At 36.1% G+C, this 19494-nt stretch overlaps 1 protein-coding gene across 1 annotated transcript in view; it reads right to left on the reverse strand.

Moving 5' to 3' along the window:
• Window positions 1-11283: 11283 nt before the first annotated feature.
• SGSM1 (small G protein signaling modulator 1) overlaps window positions 11284-19494 on the reverse strand; it is a 1353076-nt gene continuing 1344865 nt past the window's right edge. The window contains exon 24 of the mRNA XM_044068489.1: window positions 11284-18109. Coding sequence (XP_043924424.1) covers window positions 18021-18109 — 89 coding nt within the window. The 3' untranslated portion in view covers window positions 11284-18020. The remainder of the gene's footprint in view (window positions 18110-19494) is intronic.

Below are 19494 nucleotides of genomic sequence, written 5' to 3' on the forward strand. Positions count from 1 at the left end.
AGCAAGCGACACATTTCAGCCTGCTGACTCCTGTTTCAAAATAACATACATATGTTTCAGTTAATACACTTCAGTGATATTCTAAAATCAGGTAAATAGTTTGTGAATGGTATAACCTGGATTACAACTACTGTAAACTCAAACAAGTTATAACAACACTTGACATACATAATGTTGTGGCTATATAAATATTAATGCAGAAAACAATGCCATACAGAGCAATCATACAGACAGGTGTTTGCTGTATATATACAATCAAGGGATTCCATGGTGTCCTCTAAACAACTTCAGTGACTACTGTGTGCAAATGTAATTTATTTATTTATTTATTGACATTTGTTGACTGGCAAAGTCCACTGGGTCAAAAACCCATTTTCAGTGGAGGCCTGGGGAGAAAAGCTCCACATGTATTACAAGTAAAATGAATCTAACATTAAGTGCATCTAACATGAGCAAGATCAAAAATTGCAGTATAAAAGAACATGTATACAACATTTTGGAACAGAGTTCTCATTCATTAAGTACAGGTTTATAAGTTACATATTTAAACACTATAGATGTGAAATCAGTACCATCTGTAGTGAGAGTCAACAAAAAGAATTGCATTTTTAGGTAACAGAACAAAAAGAAAAAAGTGGAGTTATAGAACTGGTTGATTATTCATTGCATAATACAAGAGTTTTTGATGGACTGTTTATGGAGGTCAGTTTGTTTGGCAGTGGCAGGAGGGGTTCTTCAGGTAAAAGGATTTATTTGGGGGGGAAAGGTATTCCAAATCTTGCCAATGCTATGGGAGTACAAACTTTGTCCAGCTCTTTTGTTTGGTTTTGTTATGGCTAGTAGCTGTTTGCTTGAGGATCTTAGTGTTCGTGTAGGAGTATATGTTTGTAGGATGGAGCTTAGTACTGGGCAGTCATTGGGTCTAAAGATTAGTGTAATCAAAACTATAAAGTAAAAGCAAATTGAATAGTACAGATAATACGGAAACAATGAACATCACATCAAATAAAAGAATTGGTACCTCAACACATGTACTTTCTTGGTGAAGTGCAGGTGGAGGGTTAAGAAATAACCAGAACGTTGCAGTAGCATTTTCATAAGCCTTGTTACCTATATGCAGGTGTGAATAAAATGCCTCTATTAGGAACACAGAACCTACTAGGCATTCGAAGACAAAAGTAAGAAAATAGAAGAGAAAACATCTGCATGACAGCATTTACATAGGGACTGATCCCCAACGAAAAAAATATCACCAGCCTGTGCAGGTGTAAAAAACTGATCGTAAAAGGTAGTTATACATTGACAGTCATTATGGAATATAGTTCAGATAATATTCTAAAGCTCTGGTGCCTTGGAAGGGGAAATACTGACCACCAGAAGGTGACCTCAGTGTTACAGCACTACCTTAACAACAAGGAATCAGTAGCTAATAACAGTGAAGAAACAAATATCGCTATTAGTTTAAAAAGGACTGTCATAATGAGTAGAGACTACTACCTATGAAGATCCAACATAAGGTAGAAAACTTACATTACCATAATTCCTAAAAAGATTTATTCTTCAAAGACTGTTAACCTAGTAACTTAGTTAAAGGGTATGTGTTTAGGTACAGCAACAACCTACAAAATTAGTACACAATTTAAGATGTAATATTGGTTGTTATACAAGTAAACCTATTGGAGAAATGATGCAGAAACAGGACAAAGTCCATTGTCAGTCACAAGAAATGGTATGCACTTCTATTGTATTATTTATTTATTTGACATTTGTTTACCAGGAGTGTCCGACTGGACAGTTGGTGTCCATTTTTAGTGGAGGCCTGGGGTGATAAGCTCCAATAAGTACAGTAGTTACAGCATTTAGAGATAACAGTAACACGTTACAAAGATTATGAATGTAGAATCAGTTAACATCATACTACTAAGGTATAATAGTTCTGAAAGGAGATATCAGAATTCAGGAGATACATAACTAGTAGATTACATTGAGGTTAGTGTAAGGCAACAATGGAAGAAAATAAGTATAATTATTACATATTTACAATAAGCATTTAGTAGCATTCACAAGAAGTTTGAGAGACAGAGCAATGGTGAGCATGTCACTAAGAACAGGAGGCATAAGGGAGCAGTACTACTGCTGTGCAGTGAGGAGTTATGGTGGACCATTGCAGTTGCATAGTTGGATGATGAGAAGGTGTGTGTTTTCAGTAATCTTTTGAAAGTGGGTTTTTAATTTGTAATCTAATGTCAGGAGGAAGACTATTCCAGGTGTTAGCAACTTCGTTAGCAAAGAGGGATTCCCCAGAGCTATTTCTACATGGGATTTTTTTCTATTAGGGCTTTATTGCTGCAGTGTAAATGTCTATCTGAAGTATAAAAGTTTAGTAGTCCAGACAGGGCAGGGTTTTTTCTGGATAGTATAGTATATGGTGTGCTAGGCTGGTTTGGTGGAAGCGTATTAGGTTGGGGAGATCAAGCCATTGTAAAGAAAGTAGGGACTGACAGTGGTGGGAACAAGATTTGGCATTGGTAACAAATCTGGTGATTTTGTGGTAACAGTTATAAGGTATGAGCCACAGCTCAGACAAATGCAACTGTGTTCAGGAGAAAAAAATGGAAGCTATGGTGAAGTCCATGTTTGGTCAAAAGATCTGACACTGCATTCCTGAAATGGTACTGTTTCATATATTGTACAAAGTATTATTATAAGGAAAAGGTTACAGGTCAAATGGATGCAGAAGTATTTCATGATAAATGAACTGCATCGATGGACTGTGTTTGGGAAGGTGAAGACAAAGCCTGGTGCTAGCACTTCAAAAGCATTATGAGCCATATGCTAAGAGATCTCTTAGACAACTTTAAGTTATATCAATCAAACATACTGGATCATGAGCAGATGTGCTTAGTAATGTATGGGACGTTTAGCAAATAAAAAAAAAAGATCTTTGCACAGGGAATTCCAAAATGATGGAAGAGGTCAGACATATTAGGCTATTAATCATGAAGATGGGATGAAAAATGATAAAACGATAGTTGGGGCAGCAGTACACCCTAGTGGTTGAGGTGCTTGGCTGCAAAGCTGGAGATCTAGGTTTGAATTCCATCAATTGTTTTCATACGGTATGACTTGACCATTAGCAAATTGTTTTACTTCCCCATGTTCTATGGTCTCCTTGGTAAAATAAACTGAAGTATGCAGGTTGGGGGGCTACAAGACTATCAAGATTCTGATAATAATGATTAATATTTTTATAAAAGAAAATAAAAAGAATGCAAGTTTTGATGACTAATTAAAGTGGACAGCATGGAGAAACATATAACTGTATAAAAGAAAAAGGTACTTTTCCGTTAATGGGGCAACACTTTCAATGCGATTGTTCGGCTGTAATCCAGTTTCTTAGCATGTCTGCTAACCACATATGTGTAAAAGTATTTGTTTTCATAATACATTATGAATAAAACAAGATTTCGTTATATTTTAAACACATCAGGTTAACAGACTTCTTCTTAAGTTACTAGATTACAACTGAATGATCACATTGAAAGTGTTGCCCCGATAACTTACAACCCGACTTTGTATGAATAAATCCAGTTTCATGACTACTGTTAACAAAATCCATATATAAATCACCAAAAATGTATTTTTACTTAGCAAACATATCCGTTCCACCTGTTGTGTGCTCCACTTTCTAATAGGCACTGTCTACTTTTGAGAGCCATTTGGTTGTGGCAGAAATGGGACAGGGAAGAAATGTGAGGCAACATCCAAAACATAATAAATGGAAAGCAAGCAGGCTTGAACCAGCCTACTTTTTCAGTAACGTTACACAACATGTTTCTGAAAAAAAGGGCACGGCAGGGAAACTTGCAAATCTTGAAAGCAGTGGTGTTGTATGAATACGCCTTTTCCTTGCCTCCTGACCGAGCTGTTTATTTCTTACAGAGAAAGACTGCATGTCTGCTGTGACCTGTTCAGTTACTTACACACTACGGTTCCACGAGTTCACATGATACGATCCTAGGCAGATGAAGTCATATTCCTCAGTAAACTGAAAAACTCCATCGGATTTGAAGTGAAAGTCATGTAATGCAAACTACAGTTATACTGTGTTATATTTGTGCATAGTGCCTCCAAATCCATAAATGCCTTTGAACAGAAACCTCTGTAATGTGATGAATTCTAACTTCTGTGCTGTTATTTCACACAAATGACATGGTGTTGTTCAACGGAAGGGTGTCTCTTTACGGACAGTTTACAGAAATGAGCCAAAAGGACAAAAGATCCCTCATAAGTGTAGGTACTTCTCCAGGCACACTTCGTGGCAATAGTTCTGTTTCCCAAAGACTGTTGCCCCGTTAATGGAAAAGTACCAAGAAAAATAATCAAAGTACATCAGTAACATCACACTCTGAATGTCTGAAGGCAACATCAGCAACTGTGGAACTACACAGATATTTATTGATGTCATAATATATAAACACAGTAAAAATTCTAAATCATGCAGAAAAGTCTAACATGACACCACTGGTCAGATTAGTAGAAGCATTTCAGAAGGAAGCAGACAGAGAAAACAAGCCAAACATGGACAAGACAGATAGGAACAGAAAGTGCCAAAAATGTAAAAGAAAGAAAGAGTGCAACAATTATGACCAGAAGAAAAGAAAAAAATAAGATAAAAAAATGTGGAAAGCCCATAATTATAGTGAATATCATAGAAAACTCATGGAACAACCACATCATTATTAAGATGTAGTGCATGAATTGTTAATGAAAAGTGAAATTAAACCTAAATATGAGACTTTGGACAGTGGAGTGCATACACACTGGTTTACAAAGTCTACAGGAAAAGCCAAATGTACATTCTGCAGTGCAGAAATGGAAACTGTTGCACATTGTGTTGCTGGCAGTGAAAAACATTTGTGGGTCTTTATACTGAAAGGTACAATAATGTGGTTTGCTACTACATCGGAGACTGTGCAACCATTAACATATACAAATAGCTGAGAACTACTGAATTCATGAATCATAAAGAATTACTGAAAATGTAGAAACACTGATCATGTTAGATCATAAAATGCTAACAGTGAAAAAAGTACAACTAAAAAAGCTAAATACTATAAATGAAATACAGTGAACAAAAACAGCATTAGCTACACAAATAGATACTCTTAGTAAGAATAGTGTTTTGCATACAGAAAGTCAGAGACAGGAATATAAAATACCAAGGCAAAATAGTTCCAATAACAGCAGGTGAAACTGGGCCAATAAAAACAGAACATGCATACTTACTTAAATATAATATCTATACAAATAATCGAGTAACCCAGTATGAACTATAGAAGGAGGCGGTTCTTGGTACACTGTGGGTGCTAAGGCCACTTTTGCCGAAAGTAACAGTACTGATTTCATGAACCTTATGTTCAGACATATGAATTGAGTTCATTCATATCATGGTATTAGAAATCCTAAACCTCTGGAAAAATGAAAAAGAAAATACAAACTTAAGTACTGTGTACAAAGAACAGACAGATGAGGTGTCTGTGACTTACAGTAAGTGTGAAATAATGAACAAATTCCTTGCTTAGGAGAAGGCATCTTAGGAACTAAAGTTCTTCAAACTAGACTTCCAAAGAAGGGAAAACTTAATTTCTATCACTGATCTATAGGGTTTAACATATCTTTCTTGTATACCATTCCAATGCAGTACTGACATAAAAGCTACAAAGAATTCTCATGTAGTGTCCAAACATGAAAATGCCACATCTCTGGAGAAAAAGGCATATTTTATTTAATATAGGTGCGATTATTATTACATACTACAATGGTACATAATATTTTTAGAATGGACCTGAGTCAGGTGGCATAATTTTTCTGTAATAAAAAAAAAAAAACATTCAGGGAATGAAACAGCTTTGTAAAGTGACTATTTTTCTATGTTAGACTTTTCTTTTGCAAGCACCTTGCATCATTATATAAATTAAAACAAAGAAAAAGGTAAACAATAAGACCATCACCACATTTTAATGACTATTACAAGTTTAAAGTTATGATATCAGGTGAGTGAACTGAAATTCAGTTGAACTATCTTTAGTTTCATGAAATTAACAGTGTAAAATCTGTCTGTTCTGCAGTCCAATAAAATGATGAGTTTCACAAAAATGTGAGGTGTGGAGAGCATAGCCATTCCTTATATTACAGTTCTAAGGAGTATGCACCTTCAAGACACATTTTACATTACTGAAACTAGTAACTTTTAATGAACTGTTGGGATGCTGGGTTTCATGGAGGCAGGTTAAGGAATCCTAGTTTGATACAATGAATTCCATTAATTCATTACATAATCATTTAAACAGAATGGTATTTCAACCTTTTAGAAGGACTATTCTCCAGTTATTATATTATCTTACATCTAACTAGTGTACTTAATACTGTAGACAATATGGCAGTTATATTTCAAAGAAGATTTTAAAATATTTGTCAGAGAGAAGTTATGTTGGACTAGAGAGATAAAGCCTTGACTATTGCCCAGGCAGCTGGGGCATCCCTGTGAGGGTGGACAGTCTTGTGGGTGTCTCCTGTGAAGATCCCTGGTAGAAGCTGGGATGTTACTCTCTGAAGGTGTGGCCCAATGAGGGATAATGGAGGAGACATGACTGAGCTGCTGCAGAGGTGGGACAATGTGCTGTACATCTTCATTGTATGTTCACCCTTGAACAAAACCACGGGGTCTGCAAATGGAGGGGGGAAATGGAGAAACAGGGTAGGTCAAAAGGAAAAAAATAAAACATCAGGTATGAACTGTATTTAACAGGGGAGGGCAAATTCTTCACTCATGTGCTCCACCTTGACAAGTGGTGTTAGCATGCATACAAAATGGGGTCAAGAAGTTCACTTTCCTGCTCCTGAATGTCACTGGGTCTACCTGAAATCCATTGTTTTCAATATGCTGTGGTTCACTAAAGCACTTCTCAACTACTTTTCTTGCTTCCGTACACACACACACACACACACACACACACACACACACATATATATATATATATATTACACACACACACACACACACACACACACACACACACACACACACACACACACACACATATATATATTACACACACACACACACATATATATATATATATATATATATGTGTGTGTGTGTGTGTGTGTGTGTGTGTTACACATACGTGCATACACACACACACACACACATATATATATACATATATACATACAGTCAAACTCAGATGCACATGCAGACACCTACATCCACGTAGAAACATACACAGGTGCACACACACACACACACACACACACACACACACACACACACACACACACACACACACACACACACACACACATTTCTATACATACATGCACAGAAAGACTACTGCTCACACATACAGTCAAACAGATGCACATGCAGACACCTACACCCACGTAGAAACATACACACGTGCACACACACACACACACACACACACACACACACACACACACACACACACACACACACACACACACACACACACACGTGCCAGACATAGATGTGCCCAGCATTACAACCAATTTTTGATTGTTTACATCTCAGATACTCATGATCAAATGAGTGAAAGAATTAATAAATGCAAAGGATTTCAACATCCCTCAATGCACACACACACACACACACACACACACACACACACACACACACACACACGCGCGCGCACACACACACACACACACACACACACACACACACACCTCTCAGCTGTTCTTTATTTTGTAGAACCTCTCTTAATTTTGTATCTGATAAATCTCTGAATAGTGTCATCCACCAATACATCCCGTTTGTGTATTTCATACTTCTTATTTTTCAGAAAAAAGCATTTTGATGCCAAACCTCCTGCTCTGTCATCTCTTTAACTGAATTAATGTAAAGAATTTGAGAGGTATGTGGACTTGTTCCCTCTCCTTTCTCTCACACATACATAGGTCTTTCAATACTCTCACGATTACTGTTGGGTTTGTACAGAATTCTTGACCAAATGTATGCTTACTCTCTCTCTCTCTTACACACACACACACACACACACACACACACACACACACACACACACACACACACACACACACACACACACACACACACACACACACACACCTTTCCTCATGCTTGGATTTGTAACATGTTGCATTTAATTGTTTTTTTTATTTTCCTTCTTTTAAGCTTGCTAAACTGCTGTGTTTAGCTCTAATAAACAAGATTCTGGCCATTTCATTTTCTCCCAGTCCATGCTTCGTGGAGACTTAATATGCTGCTGTGATGCTGCAGTCTTAATGATGGGCATCCCTTGCATTATAATACCCTGTTGTAGAGTCTCTGCTCTCCAGTACGGTATCATGTGTGAGTTCCATCCATTTCTTAAGCTGAAATGATGCTATGTATTCTGATATTCTATATAACTTTGCAGCTGTTCAGAATTTTACAGAATGTCCATGTTTTATGTTGCATTTTTGGTCTGTACATCATAACATTGGTGGTATTCTGGCAAATCACAGAGAATTACAGTTGCTAAATTATGACAAACATTTGAATTTCGGACTTGATATCCTTCAGAAAAAGCATGCTAATATCATTTTACTAACTTCCTAATTTTACAAGACATTTTAAACTCTTTCTCTACTTTTGGACTTTTAATCCCCCTTTATTTATGACTTTGCCTGATTCTTGTGCAAAGAGGTTAAGACTTATGATATGCTGAACTGAAAGCAATTTAAATTATTTTCTACCTGCTAAAAACTTATCCTTTTATGAGACTGCAAATCTGGTGTTACATGGTTTAAAGTACTTGGATTGGCATTTTATTTACAATTACTACAGATTACTGGTATTAACTTTATCACTGTATCAAAGCGCAAATGGAATTAAAAATAGATAAAACAAAGGTATATGAAGTTTAAGCATCGATTTACAGTTTTTTTTTTTTTTAATAATTAAGTCATTTCTCTCCCTTCTACCTTGACTCTTCAGAAAGCACTGCATTGCATCATGGGTATAGAGATAGCTAGTTATGCAGCAAGTCATTTTATTTTTCCTTCCACTGACCATTACTTATCATTTTATAGGCTATGACATAGTAAGAAAGGAAGTGACCTGGCAGGCAATGGATGTCTTGTCCTAGCAGTGATGTCATAGTAAGTGAGGTCAGAATGTTAATTATAAAAGGAAGTGATTCAGAGATGTCAGCTGTTAGACAGCCCCCACACTTCACTATAATTATCCAATTAAAATAGCTGCCAAAATGATAGTCTATTAATTGTCTGGTACATACAATGATCACTAAGGCAAATGTAAGGAAAAAGCTGTACCCTCATATGCATTTGAATCAGTTTTGGCTTCTGAATGTTCTTTCAGAAAGATTGCTATGACCTCAGTTTGTATTGCCACTGTGTTTATAGTTAGTTTTATCACTTAGCACTTAGTTTAACATTATATTTATTAAAGATTAACTATCTTGCCACATTAGTTCATGTTGTGTATGTGATCCTTCTGTGTTTTCTTTTTACCACCATCTGTATTGTCACTAATGCATCACTCAGAACACTTATTTTTACGCAAGTTCTTATTTTAAAAGACTAGGACAGTTTTGGAATTTAACATCTTATGTAGGACTTGATTAACTTGTAGTGACCTTGGATCAACAAAATACTTCCCAAATTATCATCTATCCTGTAACAGTTACCCCTTACATTAGCATGTCAATAGTCCTAAGGTACCTTCTGAGAGACTTTTGTGGGTGTAGACCTTCAATCAGAAATGTAATGTGGAGGAAGTATTCCAGAAAAAAGACTTAGGTGACATAGTCTAGTGAAGATACTGTAGCCTGTGAGGCATATAACTAAATCTGGTTCAATCCATGCAGCAATCTTATTGCTGTACTGAATGACATACTACAGTAATACATCAATATGAATGCTGCACCCTACAAAACTCAGTACCTAAACAGGAATCCCCTTAAAGAGCTGCTACAGTGATGTCTGTCATGTCTACTAAGGATGTAAATAAAATTGTGTTTATACTACAGATAATGGGAGAAATGAGAGCACAACCAAATAATGACATCACACCATGGAAGGTATTCAATACGAAAGGCAATCCACAAACTCTGCAATTCATAATGTAATATAACGCTTGCTATTTGGAAGATAGGCTTTTCTTACCTGAATGCCCAAATAAGAAGGGAGGGTTTAAGGTCCATAGCGCTAAGTTATGGCAATTTAGAGGTAGTAATTTGTTTTAAACAGTTAGAGGGAACTCTGTTTGGACACCTTGCCCCCCCAAGCAGAAAATGGCAACTGAAATCTTGTTTTCAGTATTCTTTGGACATCTGCGTTTGGAAAAAATGCTTTGAACTAATGAGATTTATACAGCAGTACTTTATAATATATTACCATTTGAGGTCACTGTGCATTGTAGTAAAAATCACACCCACTTGACAGTTTCCTGCTTTGACATTTCAACAATCAGGCTTTTCTGAGAGTCAGCCATGCTAGTCATTTTTCACTGTCAGCAGCATCTACAGCATGAACCCTAAGAAACTATAAGAAAAGCTATATTCCCAAACCAGAATCCCCTGGTTTATTTTGTATTTTGCTAGACAAAAAAAAAAAAAAAAAAAAAAAAACTAACATTGATACAGTATTTAAAGCTGCACACAGAATTTGAAAAAAAAAACATTACACTGTACTGTGTACTATGGTGACATAACTCACCATTTCAGAGGTACTATGACTCCATGGTTGCATTGTCTAGTAGGAAGCAAATATGTAACATGGGGACATAGGAAGAGGGTGAAAATGCATATAACTACTACACTTGCAAGCACAGAATGCATTAACATACTGTGATTAAAGCAACCCAAGCACTGCATGTCTGTTTCAAGTTGAAAAAGATTTCAGTCATTTACCTACTCAGCAAAGACCTTAGTAGCATAAATAAATATGACAATGCCCCATATATTTTATAAGTTCTGGCCACTTTACCTATCTTGGAATTCTTGAAAAGTCTATACATGTGAGACAAATACTGATATATCATTTACAGGTATTACTTTCTTGGCTAGTGATACAAAAATAGTTGGACTAATGCAGATGGCTGGTAGAATTTGATTACATGATAACATCTGAGAGCTGAAATGATGTACAGTGGTTGGCAAGGTATCCTGAATTTTGGTAGCAAATGTAGAGTTTTCAGAATTTGTTGCATTAAGTATTAATAAGGGAGACACCATATTATTTGTAAAGAAAATTCTATGCTGTATTCATTTATAACAGTAAGAGATAATGAACACCTAGCAGGAGAGTGTTAAATATTTCAGCAATTACCACAAAGCAATAATAATAACGGCTTGGCACATTTGTAACTTGAGCATTCAGTCACAAAGGGAATAAAAGATCTCAATCCAAAACATGGCCATTTGTCTCTTATCTATATGTGACTTAGCTCTCTGATAAACATTTATATTAAATACATTTTCAAATAAATATTTACATTTACAGAACAATTCACATACAGTATTTTATACATACATTTTCAGTTGTACAATAACTTGTATAAATATATGAGATAAATACATAGTGAAAACACTGGCACCTTGAACAACAACATGTGTATCTTAAAGTGTACTGTAATACAAAGACATTGTTTTTTCAAATAATCTTATGCAATATATATGCAGTAAAATGCACATGTAATCTAGTTAAAATAAAGTAATTATAGTGAAAGTGTTAGATTAGTCACACTTCACAAGTTCTCTTTCAGTGAATAATCTTACATATTACAGCACTTTTCTGTTTAATGTTTTTTACTGTTAGAAAATGTGAAAATCAGTATAGTATACCATATGGTATATACAGGGCAGTGATTTCTTTAATGAAAATGGCTTTTAATTCAGGCTGTACTGAAAACCTAACATTTAATTTTCAAGTAACAAGACAATCTAATAACAGAGTTTGTCACTGATGGTACTCCAGAACAACTGTTTCATGTTTCAACGTAACAAGCTTAGATTTGTATTATTTTACGCAATTTATAAAGCAAGTTAACATATCAAGGAAAATGAACTTGTTTCATTTCACTTGCCTGGTAAAAAAAACATTGTATCTTAGGTCTTGATACTGATATAAACATTTTTTAAATGATATTGCATTAGGAAGGTAAATTTTGTGCTAATAGTATAATCAGTGTGTGTTAGGAAAAATTGTTTTATCAGTATGCACTTATTACAGCATACAAATAATGTAGTTCTGTGCAAAGCCCAATACCTGATTTATCCCATCTTTAGTAGTGGAAAATGTCCATGCTGTACAAAATGTCAAGCATTTTAATGATTTATTAATGGTGAATAAACAGACATTTAAAATCAAATGTTACTTTACCAATTTATAGGCAAAGTTCAGAAATTATTTAGCTTATACAAAAATAAAAATCTGAAATATACCTTGCAAACTAAATATTTAACATTAGCAGGCTACTCTGTTTACAAAAATTGCACCTTTTCCATTGACAGTGGAGAATATTTTAAGCATAAAAATGCAATTACAAATTGGATTTGTAGTAATGGCGACTCTGTAGGTCATCCATAGATTGCAATTTTGGGTGAAAATAATTTAACACAATGGCAGACTATTAAACATGTAGCAGCATTGTACTATCTACTAAATGCATTGCATGGCAAATAACTCAACAATAAAAAGTCACATACTATCACTTGTCATTTTTGTGAAAATTATCCCACTGAATTTTTTGAACACTGAAGGCAGGTTGTTACTTTTCTTGACATTGTTATCTGCACTGAACAATACTTGAATTAAGAGATGCACAATTAAAAAAAAAAACACTAAGAAAATTCACATTTTCTGTTAATAAGGAAATATGAGCAAGATGTTATTTTCAGTCTTCTTGTGTTATAAATAATTTTCTTTCTCTGCTATTTCCTTAATTGCAGCATAATAACCACTTTTAGCTAGTAATGTAGAAATACTTTTCATAGCGTTTGACAATGAAATACTTAGTGTGCTTAAATAGTTAACTGTTATAATGATTCAAATTGATTTAACAAGGGTATAATGCAAATTAATTTAACAACAACATAGACTGCAGTTTTTATTGTTATTAAATCTGTAATACTGTCCAATATTTGAGTCCAGTTTTCATAAATGGATAGATATGCCATGGTAGTAATGGCGTGCATAATGCCAGGCTGAAGTGTAATCACCTCAGCCTCATATGGCTGAGTTTACTGCCACCATCTGAAAGGGCCTGCCTTAGGCTAGTTGCTTTCAAGTGACGGCTTGTTCATAAATGTGAAAGAAGCACTACTTTAAATGTCAACTTTAATGTGAGCTGCCTGTAGCAACGTGTTTGGTGTGTGCGTGTGTGTGTGTGTGTGTGTGTGTGTGTGTGTGTGTGTGTGTGTGTGTGTGTGTGTGTGTGTGTGTGTGTGTTTATGTTTGTTTATATACATTTCTCTGTGGGTGTGGAATGGCTATGAGTCATCTATGTTGCTGGGAATGTAAGGAGAGTGTGTGTAGTGGTTTCATTTTCATTCAGTGTGAGGGCAGATAAGTCAGATCTGGGGAGGTTTTACGGTATAAATACATTGTGCTTGTGCAGCTGGCTTTATTATTTTGGAGGGCTGAAGGATGTGGATGGACACCTTATGGCTATGTTGTCTTATGCCACTTGTGTAGTCAGTGGTGGTCTAGCTGTTCCCACCTCATGTGTTATAAATGGTACTCCTCTTCAAGCAATCATGGTCATAAGAGACCTGGGTACTTTTATGGACAATTCTGCCTCATTCAATCATTTTATTTCCATTACAGTCAGGAAACCCTTCTATTTGGACCAGTTAATTTGCAGGGAAATATATTCAAGATCCAAGGATGCTACCAGAGTTCTATACACTTCCCTTATCAGACCTATTAACTAATACAACATCCCCTTTTGTGTGTACGAATCCAGGCAAATTGCTGAGCTGGAAAGATCCCAAAGATGTCTATCCAAGAAAATTAAAGGCCTTAAATCCTTCAACTATCCCAACAGATTAATATATCTCTCCTTATACTCAGCAGCCTACCAGCTGCTCTGGGTTGACCTATGCCTTACTTTCCATGCCATGAAAGGTCCAGTCCTATCTAACCTTTTATTTCTTTGCAAAATTGGTGGCCCTACAAGCACCACCACAAATGACATAAATCTATACCAATAAACAAGCCTCACCAGAGGGATAGGTTTCCAACTCAATATATTTCCAGCCTGTGGAATAAGTTTCCACTATTTACCACTGTGTTTTTGCACCCTTTAAGTTAAATGCTCATAATTAAAAGGGAAAACAGAAACTTACCATGGGGCCATAATTCAAGATTTGTGAAGTGAGCACTATCAACTGCTCAAAAAGGGGAGCAAGAACTTTAAAGTGTGGCTACTTCAAGGTGTACATGGCTAGGTAGCTTCTGGTCCCCAAAAGCCTTTATCCATTATTGTTTCTATGTTCTTATGTTCCTTGTTCAGTCACTTTCTGAAGATACTTACATTGAGGCTGTCTAGGCTGAGGGTCTTTTGAGATCAGTCTACTTTTTGTCCAGTGAGAATGCCATTCACTTAAAAAATTCCTAAGAGATGGGTCATCCAAACACTAGGTGAAAGACAACTTTGATGTTTTAATCAGACAAAATGAGTAATTAGATGATTAGACTTCTTGTTTTACGCATGATATACAGCAGAAGTACACAGCCATTGTATTTAATGCAAAATATTCAGGGTTTCAGGCAGGATACTCACAGTTTGTGCAACTATAGAAATGTTGCACCTTCAGATTTGATATACAGCCTGTGATGTACTAATATGTAAGTGAAAATGAATGTGCAAGGCAAGATTATGTACATTCATAAGGTCTCATTAGTATGTTTTTATAATCAGGTTATATATAAGGTCAATCAGTACATAAACTGAAAGGAAAAAAAAACAATTGTCTGCTAAGGTCATGGTCTGAACTCTTCTATTTGCATGGAAATTTCTCACATGGGAAAGTGTTCTCCCACTCCACCCCAACTCCATCCCAAGTTTGCTTGATAGGAAATTCCTGTCACAAACCCTTTCACCTGTCCTTATTTAACTTTAATTCCTCATTGTTCATTACAGTTCTGTCTGTAACCACTTGAACTTTTTTGGTGGTATGGCATGGCTTTTCACTTCTTGTTTAACTCTGGCAGTCATCACTGTGGTCCATCCATCTCAAAATCTCCCATACTAAATTCCCATGGTCACAAAATAAAACCTTTGTTTATTGTTTAATTTCACATTCTACATAATCTATTGCTCCCCCACCCCCAGTCACACCAAGCTCTTTGTAGTACTCCTACTGCTAGTGAATCAAATTGCTCATTCCAAATAATATCTAATATATTCCCCCACTATAAGCAATAATAAACTGTTAATGACAACTTAGTCACTATTGTGCTTTCACTGAATGAAGATTTCTGGTGTTGAAGAGATCCACCCCGTACGATCCTTAATACAAGCTCTAATAGCTACTTATTAGCAGTACCTCCCTGATTTCAAATTAAATTTATGTTGATGATATTACAGTTCCTCCACTCTCAGTGCCAATTTTGCTGAAAATACAGTATTCTCTGTCACCCTCCTCCTTTTCTAAGCAGCTTGTGGTCCAGAGTCCTGCTTCCTTTCCCCAATGACTACTTTTGTATCTCCTGCATGAGTATCCCAAATGATTATGTTTGACAAAGTCCATTTCTGAAAAATGAGCATTATAACCATAACAGAGCCAGCAAACAATCAATGTCTAGAAATGTTCACAGTGATATTAGTTAGCTTGTGGCCAGGGTGGTAGCAGAATATAGATGGGTATCTTTGTAGGTCACTGGTTAATCAGTGACTTGAAATACAGCCAGGGCTGGCAGCTAAGACAGACATGGGTTAGTTGACTTGGCTGTACTGTTACACATAGTGCAGAATCAATCAATAGCAGTGAGATGTGGTCTAGGGCTGTAGAATATGAGAAACTGCAAAATCTGTACCAGGAGTCAAACCACAAATCAGCTGGTAATGAGTGTGAGCTGACATACCACCAAAGGGGCTATAAGTAGTGATCACAGGGGGAGGGATGAGCTACTATATTACCTAATGGGATAATAGCCACGTGTCATTTGGTGAAGGAATGGCTACTGAAAACCAACTGGTCTGGGATCATCTGGGAAGGGATGGCCAAGTATACTGCCAAAGGTTAATGTGCAGGAATTGCTTTGGAATGGCTGAACTATCCTTTAACAAAAAGGACAAATAATAGGGATCTTTTGGAGATAAATGGACTATTCTGTGACCAAAAGAACAATGACTGAAGATCAGTGGATACTCTGTCGCCAAAAGAACAATGACTGGAGATCACAGGATACTCTGTCACCAAAAGAACAATGACTGGAGATCAGAGGATACTCTGTCACCAAAAGAACAATGACTGGAGATCAGAGGATACTCTGTCGCCAAAAGAACAATGACTGGAGATCAGAGGATACTCTATCAGTAGAAGAACACTGACTGGAGATCAGGAGATATTCTGTCATTAAAAGAACAATGAATGGAGAAGAGAAGATTCTCTGTCACCAAAAGAACAATGACGGGAGATCAGGGAATATTCTGTCACCAAAAGAACAATGACTGGAGTTCAGACGATACTATGTCACCCAAAGAACAATGACTAGAGGTCAGAGGAGGATGAGAAGCTGTAAGGCTATTAAAGAGACTCTGGATGTTTTTGGGTGGCCTGTTAGCTCGACTTTGATATTGAATGATTGCAAGTATCAACAGGGTAAATAGAGAGACTTTTCAGGTGATCACAAAGAGAAAGAAGCCAGTTTCCTACAACTGTTTACTCTACACACATGGTAGGCAGAAGCACCAAAATGGTAGGTCTTACTTTAGTGTCCGGATGGCAGCAGGCATATTGAGGTGAAGCTCTGCAACAGCTGAAGCTGTTTTAGTGAATAACGTACAAAGGCTTCTGTAATTTTAGTGCATCTAGGCATAACACCACCCCATCCTTTCAATATCCTACACTATGGCATACAAACTTTCAAGGCACAATGAGCCATTTCAATATTGCACTACCTCTGATGGCTTTTACAGACTAGAAAATATACTAGCCTGTTAACTGCTGGTGAAGGGGGTGGGGGGGGGCCCAAGACAACCTGTCCTTTACTGCCGTTACAGCTGTGTAATGCAAGGTAATGCTGGTACATGTGGAAATACAGCAAGGGCTGTCTTTAAACATGGGGAATTTATGCTTTATATTTCACTATGATGCAGGCTACTCAAATAGTACACCAGTGTTACAGCTTACTTTAAATACAATGAACTTGATTATAACAGGAGTAAAACCAGTCATACAACCACTGGAATCTGAATCCCATATTATATGCTAGACTAAGTAATAGGCAGCCAAAGAGCATGCCTGTCTCAAAACTTGTATCGTGCACAGTACTTTTAAGAGAATCTGTGTACAGTTAGATGTGCGTTATAAATCTAGTTTCTAATCAACTGATTAATTTCAGATATAAATCAGGAGCGCACATTCAAATGAAGAATGAGCTTGACTCTGATAAGCAACTGAAAGTAAGTTTGTGAGTGGATGTATTCCTGGTACTGCAATACAAGAGCAGATGACCTATGGACATTTTTGTCTTATTCAGAATCTAGAAGTAGAGCCACTTGAAATAACAAATAAATTACTCTAAAAACAAAGGCTTCTTGCTTGGATTGTGCTGAATCCCATCAGATGCTGTTTTTTGAAATATCCAGGCTTAATGTCAGTATAATATCTTCTTTCCTGATCAAGTTACTCAAACAATCTTAGTAACAATGTCTTCCTTTTTCACAAATGTTGCACTGTGAGCCGACGGGATGAAAAAAGTGACTTTTTATTATAACTGCTGTATTGGATTCCTTTTACTCCTCATTTATTCTCAATCAGTGTCTGGACTTTGTATACCAGGTCTCTTGCCAACTGCAAGACTTGTTTAGCATTATGTCGTTCAGCCATTTCTAGAAAAAAAGAGAAAAAGGAAAAAGAAAAAAAAATACAACCACTATTGTAAGAACTCAAAGGTTTACATAAGTGATCAGAATAAAATACAGTTTGCAGACATGCTGTTCAAGCACAATAAATAAAATAATATCCCACTTTCTGCTTTTCATCTTATGCTAAAATCATTTGAAGTGGTTAAGATACCAATAAAATATAAAAGCAAAAACAAAGTTACCAGGAAGTAAATACTCTCTGTGCAGAACAGCAAAATTTTTTTTATTTATTTTTATTTTTATTTAACATTTGTTAAACGGGAAAGTCCGACTTGGAACGAAGCCAATTTTCAGCGGAGGCCTGGGGAGAAAGGCTCCAGAAAATAAACCAAGTAAATAAACCACAGGAGAGTAAAACAAGGCTGTAAACCAGTTGTAGCATAAAATCAGCTCAGCAGCAAATAGTCCACAAATTCTGACAAAAAGATGGACAATTGTGGTAAAATCCAAGAGTAAATCGATTTATTGAGAAAATAGGCAAACGTTTTCACCCAAAAAGGGATTTATCAAGCCATATACAAAGAAACAAAAAAGGCGCACTTTTTAAATGCCTGAAAGTCTGCATCACAATGACATCACTTCCCTTTGCAAATCTTAAAGGCATGTAACAAAAAATAAAGGTACATATCTTAAATCATCAAGGAATAAGCTCATAAACAAGGTATTTTATGTAAAATAATCTTATTATACACTAAAAAATATATTCCTCATATAAAGAACAAACTCAATGCTAAAATCTAGAGATATATGTTAAAAAAACTGTGCAAGTAAATATAGATTTGAATGTATATATCATACATAGAAAGTATATATTATATATAAAAAATGTGTGTTCATGTCTAACAATATCACATGTTCCAATGCTGTACTATGCACAACTCTAGGAGGTAGTAGGGGATAGGCCAAGTTTACTTATAAGAATAGGAAGAATTTGCATAGAATACTATGTTATCCTAAAACTTATATCAGCCATGCAGATGAGGCCTCCAGTTGGGGTACGAAACCATGCCACAGATGTAATTTCTGTGAATATATAGACAGTGAACCCTGATTTGTACATCCTGTGACACTTCAATGCTTTTTACCTAGGGTAAAAGCTGATTGCCAGTCAGAACATTTAGTTTATTTAGCGAAATGCACATCTTGTATGGCGTTTTATGTCGGTAAGACTGACAGATGTCTTAGGGAGCGGATTAGAGAGCATGTCTATAACATATGCATTAGGACCATCTATAATGCAACCTCCAAGCATGTGATGGAGACATCAGATATACATAGTTTTAGGTTTCAGGTACTACAGATCAATGCCCCGAGCCCTAGAGGAGGGGATATTAGAAATTATACAGAGA

The sequence above is a fragment of the Protopterus annectens genome, chromosome 4.part0, assembly GCF_019279795.1.
Source record: "Protopterus annectens isolate FY-2018-M chromosome 4.part0, PAN1.0, whole genome shotgun sequence".
Classification (NCBI taxonomy): Eukaryota; Metazoa; Chordata; order Ceratodontiformes; family Protopteridae; genus Protopterus; species Protopterus annectens.